Source organism: Chrysochloris asiatica, unplaced genomic scaffold (genome assembly GCF_000296735.1).
Source record: "Chrysochloris asiatica unplaced genomic scaffold, ChrAsi1.0 scaffold00163, whole genome shotgun sequence".
Taxonomy (NCBI): domain Eukaryota; kingdom Metazoa; phylum Chordata; class Mammalia; order Afrosoricida; family Chrysochloridae; genus Chrysochloris; species Chrysochloris asiatica.
The window spans coordinates 7,338,217-7,346,327 of NW_006408681.1; the positions used below are offsets into that span (position 1 = coordinate 7,338,217).

The 8,111-nt window shown below is 42.2% G+C and overlaps 1 protein-coding gene across 1 annotated transcript in view; it reads left to right on the plus strand.

The window, feature by feature from the left end:
* The first annotated feature begins 4,363 nt into the window (after nucleotides 1–4,363).
* The window catches only part of RAB38 (RAB38, member RAS oncogene family), a 79,066-nt gene continuing 75,318 nt past the window's right edge, over nucleotides 4,364–8,111 (plus strand). The window contains exon 1 of the mRNA XM_006871220.1: nucleotides 4,364–4,611. Coding sequence (XP_006871282.1) covers nucleotides 4,410–4,611 — 202 coding nt within the window. The 5' untranslated portion in view covers nucleotides 4,364–4,409. The remainder of the gene's footprint in view (nucleotides 4,612–8,111) is intronic.

Consider the following 8,111-nt stretch of genomic DNA (forward strand, 5'->3'; position numbering starts at 1 on the left):
CCAGTACAAAGAAGCTAAAATTCTTAGCTCCTATGAATCATTTTTACTCCATGTTATCAAAAACTTGTCTTTTGGCCGTTCCATAATGAATTTACACTCATCCCTGTTGGCGAGACACTCAGCCATGTGAGTCTAATACATGCAGCTATGATATGCAGTTTTAGCAGATAATACATTTATTGCTGAAATGGCTTAGGGAACAAGCTGGCTTTCTTAGTCCATACTAATGGTATGTTAAAAAGTCACATATAGTATGTTTCTGTTGATAATCATTGAGTATCTTATCATTGTTTTTTTTTTTTTTCTGGAGAAAATATTCAACATTAAAATCCTTAAAGGTTGAAATGATCCATTTAAAGTGCTTTCTAAACAGAACCCATTTTGGCCTCTCTCTGCATAATCTAAAAGTTATTACCTACTTCCAGAAAAACTGCTGTAATACTGATGTAACTTCCATGGCAAGTTAGTACAGGTCGCAGACAAGCCTCGTGGATAAAAAGGGAGCTATTTGAAGACAACAGAGAAGTGAGCTGTAGACTTAACTTGGCAGAACTATCTATTAAAATAGTAATTTAAGAGATGTTTCCAATGCCACTGTTATTTGTGGATCCCATTTGAAAACGTAAATAATCTGTTTCAGGTATGAACATTCTTTAGGACAGCCCAGACTTGTGTCTGCTGTTGGTTATAATTACTAATAATGCCCCCTTTCACTCTCAGGAGTCCCAGTTGGATGACAAATTATATGGCATGTCTTGCCTTTTGCAGAGCAAAGTGCATCTCTTTTCAGATACATTACCTATATTAGTCTAAGGAAAATTAGCACACCTTTTCTACAGCAGTTCCTTGGACACTGCTTCTCACAGCCATTTAAGTGTTTCTTTGGAGTAATAACTAAGAACTCACCTAAGTTGATGAATAACTCCCAATGGCTCTTACTGAGGAAAGCAAATAAGGTGACTATACAGGGACTCACCTAATATAGCAGCCCTGGAAGAGAAGCATGAGGGTTTGTCCCTTCAAATTTATATTGCAAAGCAATCTCCAAATCATTTTAATTACTTTTTCAATTTAAAAAGTGCAAGCAAGTGTGCCAGCACTGGACAGCAATGGAATGGAGATGTAGAAATCTGACTTTGTGCCTTCTGAAATTCCATACCAGGCTTGAATCCTGAGTGCTCTGAACTTTTTACAGACTTGAGTCACCTGCTTTTCTGTCCTTCAGGATAGGGTGTGTTGTGGTTTGGCAATTTGAGGGTAGGGAGATTGTCAAAACATCACCAGAGATACTTTGAGAGTTACTGTAGAAAACAAGTTTCCATGGTGCTAAAAGGAGGAGTCACATGACACAGCCCTACTTACTCTTTCAGAAGGGAAGAAGAGCTAGCTCCTTTGAGGGTCTTTTTGTAATGAAGTTGAACATCCTATCTTGCTGGGTAGTCCAGAGACTTCTGGGACAGCTGTATTATCAGATTGTATCAGGTGAATTCTTCTGATATATTTGCAGCAGGAAATCAAGAATGGTATACTTGCTTATTAATGCCCACTCCATCTGTGATTTTTTTTTTTTTTTTTTTCCATCTTAAGACTCTCTGACCTGAATCTAGTTTATAGCCGGTCCCCAGCTATATAGCTTCTTGTCTGCAGCCAAATTCTGAGAAAAGGAAACAAGTTCAAATGAGGTAGGGAAACACTGAAAAGTTTATCCTCCAAAATAATGTGCTTGGATAGCCTTAGTCTTGAAAGAAAAAATGTGTAGCAACCAAGGGAAGAACAGGGCCATGAAACAAGAATTATGGCATAATGTGTGTTGTGAAATGACCCTTCACAGCTTTCTCCCATATCTCTCTGCCCTTATTCAATAACACTCCTAAAAAGAGGGCAACTGGCGTGCAACATAGAAAACTCCATCTCTTGGTTGATGGTGCCTTTTGGGGTGATTAGAATCAACTGGGATGTCAAAATAACCAGATGATTCTAGAAAACTCAGAATTCTGATATTTTCGAATCAAAATTACTCTAGAAATCTTGCAAACAAAGGACCTCATTTTTCAAAGTAGACTTACAGGGTCAGAACCTAGAGTGGCTTTTACAAAGATGATATTTTAGAGTACTCCACCAAGCACATTTACTTGTAAAGGCTTAAAAGTATAAGCCACAAGTCATTTCTTCCCACTGTGAAGAATTGTCATGAGACCTAAATGAATGCCTCTGGAAACAAATTGCACATGCTTCCTGCCCAGTCAGGGAGATTGCTCACCATGGTTGGCTACTGTTCCTGACAGAGAACCTCCTGTCCCCATGGCCAATGAAGCTGAAGCTTTAGGACCCCTTCTAAAATCCTTAGCCTAAATTTATATTTGTAATTTCTGTATCTTTTTATTTAAAGAGGTCCCTTCAAAATTCTAAGCTTCATGCCCCAGGGAATCCAGATCTTCTCCTACTTGTTCCTTTTAAATCGAGTCCTCTGATACTCCAATATGCTTCTGATTAGAAGTAGGGCCCAAGAGAAGGTAAGGATGACTCAGCCTGGATCTCACTAGAAAAACAGGCTGGGACCTGCAAAGAAGTTGGGTCACTTATAAAATTGAGGCGCTGCCCACATTATGTCACAAATTTCTTACCCCTCTTTGTGTTTCTACCACCATCGTCTCTTTCCTCACACCAAGCATGTCTTTCATATATACAGAAATTAGATTTTAGATCTGGCAAGGGTCTTGTTTTGTCAACATGCCTGCCTAATTTTGTAGGCACTACAAATGGCTTAATAACCTCAAGTTCCTAAACTCCACTCCCTGTAAACTGAAGGTGACCAATAATTTAAGTAGGCAGTTTACTAATCACATTTATTAGATATAATCTGCTTGGTGTGTACCATGTGGGAAGAAACCAATGGATGAACTATTTATCTAAGAACTTCGGGACAAAAAAAAATCAATGCAATTCTATACACTTTCACTTAATGTCCATTATGAACAAAGCTTCCAAGTTTTCCTCTGAGGGGAGGTTAAGATCACCAAGACACAATGCCTGCCAATAGTCTTTCCATTAAAGAATATGGTGTGGAGAGTTTATCCTTCATTTCATGCCATATTAATACTAAAACTAAACCAAACGCATTGCCCTACAATCAATTCTGACTCACGGTAGCACCATGTGTTTAGTACCTACAGTGGGGTTGGCATTTTGTTATACGCAGTAACTATCATCTTCTCAATAACTCCATAATATAGATATTATTATACTTGTTTTGTAGATATGGAAAATAAGGCTAAGAGCGGTTATTTGAATTGTACAAATCACACATATAAGGCATCCTTTTGCTTTTTTAGGGACTGGTGGAGGCTAAAGGATGTTTGTGCGCATCCATGATGTCGCCTTGTATTTTACACAAAAGCCTGTATTTAAATCCCAGTTATACCATTTACTAACTGCAAGTCTTTAATATAAGGTTAAACTGATCTCAGCTTTGACTTCCTCATCTTTAACTGATCAAGTGTCCCACTTCATAAGGCAATTGGAATGAAGGAATGAGCCTGTGTGCATAGAACTCCATTCCCAGTAAATCTAGGCAAAAATAACTCATTTTTGTAAGAAGTGTTCACTCCTATATTTTTGCATGCTCACCTCCTTAACACCTTCAGGTTGTTTGTTATCGTTAAGTGCAGTCAAGTCGATTCCCAAGCATAACAGCCCTTTACAGGATTTCTGAGGAGCAAGTGGTGGATTTGAACCCCAACCATGAGATTAGCTGTCCAATGCTCATCCTACTACATCCGGATTCCCATGTCTTCCTGCACCGTTTGCTAATTGCATTCTCTACTGCCTCTCCTCCTACAGTGAGTGGTATTGTGGAGTGGGTGATGTATGAGTGGCCCCAACTAGTCTGTGCTCAGCTGTGCCATTGCCAACAAATCACTTAAGTTTTGACACTTAGTGTTCTCATACTTTAAATAAGGTAAAGAATACCCACACATCACAGCTTTGTGACCAGGTCACAGGTGAGGGAAGTCTTCTGGAAATGGTAGGTTCGAACCGCTGACCTTAAGGTTCGCAGCCCGACTCGTAACCACTACACTACCAGAGCTCCTTGGGAAGGAAAGTACAGCGCTGTGCAAATACGTGTTACACAGGGCATTAACACATGCGCCCCCTAGTTTCCAGTCCAGAGAATCCGCTCCTATCTCGACCCTCTCCAAAGCCTTGTCTCCCAGGTCAGGAAGGATTAACCCAGGGCTCCTCTCTGGGCGTTTCTCTGAGCAGTCCGGAAGGAGTTGCTCCTCAGGGCCCGCCCCGCCGCCTCCTTTCTCTCGCGCGTACCAGAGCGCACCTCAAGTGGAGTCTTTCTCCGAGAAGTGGCTGCACTTCCCCGACCCCGCAGGGCACGGCACTGCGGGCCCGCAGCCAGTATGCAAGCCCCGCATAAGGAGCACCTATATAAGCTTCTGGTGATCGGTGACCTGGGCGTGGGCAAGACCAGCATCATTAAGCGCTATGTGCACCAGAACTTCTCCTCGCACTACCGGGCCACCATCGGCGTGGACTTCGCACTCAAGGTGCTCCACTGGGACCCAGAGACCGTGGTGCGCCTGCAGCTCTGGGACATCGCAGGTGAGAGCCGGGGTGGGGGTGGGGGTGGGGGTGTGCGGAGGTGCGCCTTCTTTCTCTAGTCCCGAAGCAGTGGGTTGCAGCCAAGCGTGCGACCCAGATCTTCCTGACACTGTCTCAGGACTTTCCCCAGTGGGTTGGAAACTTGGTTGCAGATCAAAGAAAAAGTTTCTTGCTCTAGCTGAAACTTCTTCAGGTGCATTCCCTGGCGCTTTAGCTCCCTCGGGCATCCTATCATGGCTTTCTTTCTCTCCGGCGTGGGCCTCCCTAGGGACCCAGGGAGAGACGGGAGTGGCCTTCAATTCTTGATCTCCGGTTCGTTTTCCGGGCGCGGGTAATGCTGCGGTGACGCTGAGCAGTGTCATGCCTGCCCTTCCGTGGCCGCGTCAGTGCAGGGGAAGCCCCTAACCGGGTTAACAGCTGGAACCTGTATCCAGGTTCCTGGCTAGAGAGTTTTCAGCTCTTGTTTGCAATAGCAATTCAACTCCCCCCGCCCCACCACCGCACTTTGCCAACTTTCATTTCTGCCTTTTGTCAAACGAGTTTTGTATGGTTCTCTATTGTGAGGAAGCCAAGTGCCTTTAGAGTACCTTTCAGGAGCAAAGTATCATTTATCTGCCTGTGTCTGTCAGCTGTTTGAAACTTGTCCGTGTTCAAAATTTCATTACAAATCCTAGCTCACTGTTCACTAACTTGCTCAGTGGCTTAGAACAAGTCCCTTCCGCTGAGTTTTCTCCCTGTAAATTGGAGGGAAGTTGGATGGTAATGGTCCAACAATCTTCCTGCTTAAAAGTTTTAGTATCATCTAGGATTCTTCATAAGCCTCTTCAAACAATCCCACTTTCTTTATTAATGCTAGGCCCAACTGGTTTCTTTCTGTTTTAGAAAATAGTTTCACTTAAGCTGGTGCATTTGACTGGAAACACTTTATCATGGCATGAAACAAGAACAAATGTGTAACATTTTTGAAAGGACATCTATGGTCTGAAGACTCCAGTGGCTCTTTAATCATGGGCTGCCAGGTCTTATGATAAAGCTTTTTGTCTTGTGGACAGATTCACACATTTGGCGCCATCTCCAGCAGCTCTAAGTAGCACAAGGGTTATCAGAAATCGGAAGATATCCTCAGCCACTATTTGCTTGGACTTTTCATTTAGAAAATCCACTGTGAGTCTGGATGTTCTGTGGCTGTTTGCTTTAGTGTCAAAAAACTATCCTAGTGGCCTAAAAATCTCCAGGTCTCTGGTATAGTATTAGCTTACAGTTGAAAAGGGAATTGAGCTGAAATTTGAATATCTATGTCAAATTGAAGTAATAATGTGACCTTGAGCATTTTTCATAAATGTCTCCAGTTCTCTTCTCCAGGGGCTGGAGAAGGACAATCATGCCTGGTAAGTACAGGGTCAGCAAAAAAGAACACCTTCAATGAGCTGGGTTGGCACAGTGGCTTCAACAGTGAGCTCAGACATAGGAAAGATTGTGAAGATGGTACCAAGTCCAAGCAGTATATTTTCTGTTTGTACTTAGGGTCACTATGAATTAGAACCAACTCCATGGCACTTAAGAACAACAGCAACTATGGGTCTTGGTTTCTCCACCTAATGGAAGGTGTAGCGATTAAAAACACAAGTTTCAGTATTGAACTACCTCCATCAGAATGCCCATTTTACCCCATGTGAAGTGGGCAATCTGAGGCAACTTTCCTAATTTCCTCGTCCCAATTTCCTTCTTTATCAGCCCAGAGAATGCTTTCTCCCAACAAATCAGAGAGAGCTATCAACAAATGCTAGCTGAAGGCAAAAAGACCTATTGCTCAGGAGAACTGAACTGCAAGGTTTATTATTACACTAGCTATTATTTGGCATTTGAGCTTGAGAAATACATGATACTCATCTTGTAATTAAATCCTAATAAATAATGACCCTGATATTACATTCATTTTCTATCCCAAATACCCAGCAACTATTTTTAAGCCCCCCTCATAATATGAGGGGGGCTTCAAACAGCTTATAGAAAATTTTCATTTGTCTTTTAATACCGTTTTCCCTCACCAACTTTTTGAAGTCCCCTCATATAATATAGAGTCAGAAATCACATAACTCCAGAACTTAAAAATGCCTCTGAAACCATGGTTCTGGACTGAGATTCCCAGTTCCTAACAATGAGGGCTATAGTCACAAAAGTTTGTGTTAATAAAGATTCAGAGATTTGGAACTCAATTCTACAGAGACAGTGGTGTGCATAATCCTTGTCAGATAGATTTTTTTCTAGAGTTCTGATGCTAGTGGGTTATTTGTCTTTGGCAGCCTAAGTCCGAAGCCCTGTGGACTGGCTTAGAGATTGGGCAGCAGGCAAAACAGATTGAGGGAAGCAGGGCGGTTGTGGGGAAAATGTTGGGATCCAGCACACTGACATGTTTCAAGCTGCATAGATAGTCTTGTGGGAAGTGAGTTCATATGAAATCCATACCTCCCTGCTCACTTAGACTCCAGTGAGCTAAGTGTACCTTAGAGCACCTTCAAACCACAGTCTGACCAAGGATAAGAATGCAGCTCTCCCTCCTTTGTGCTCCATTCTAATTTGTGCCTGGAAAGAACAGGCAGTGATGAGCAGTAAACTAGTATTGAGAAGGTTGGTGTGGATGAAATAGAGGAATCTTCCTCATATATTGCCCGGTAATTTACCAGATCTACCTGCTGTGTAGAGAATCTTAGCCCAGTTTTACTTTTCTTCTTCTTTTTAAAATTATGGTAAATATATATGTAACTGGAGTCCTGGTGTGGCGCTGAGTTAATGCGCCAGACTGCAAAGCCATTTGAATTGCAAGGTCAGTGATTCAAGCTTACCAGCTGCTCCTTGGAAACCCTATACAGGTTCGAAGGCACTTAGCAACAACATATATTTAACAAGACACTTGCCCTTTTAACAATTCAGTGACATTGTGCTCATCATGCTATGCAATCATTACCATGAACTGTTTCCAAATTTTCCACCACGCTTAGCAGAAGCTCAATGACTTCTAAGCAGTGAGTCATTCTGTGCCACTTCCTCCTGTCCACCCCTAATAATCGCTAATAAACATAGGTCTGTATCCACTTGATTATTCTAGATACTATAGGTAAGTAGATTCCTGTTGTGGCTCTGTAAGATCAGCACTGGACTGCAAACTACGAGGCTGGCAGTTCAAACCTACCAACTGCTCCTCAGAAACTCTATACAGTGTTGCTATGAGCCAGAACTGACTCGACAGCTCTTAACAACAACAACAACAAAGCTCTTCTAGGTCTAATTGAGTTCACTCATTGTAATGTCTTCAAGACTCATAGAGGTTGAAGCATATATCAGAACTTCATTTCTCTTTGTGGCTGAGTAAATTCCATCATATTGTATGCATCACATTTTGTTTATCCATTCCTCTCTTGATGGCATTTAGGTTGCCTCTGTCTTTTGGATAAGGAGCTCTGGTAGCGTAGTCGTTACTTATTGGGCTGCTAATCTCATGG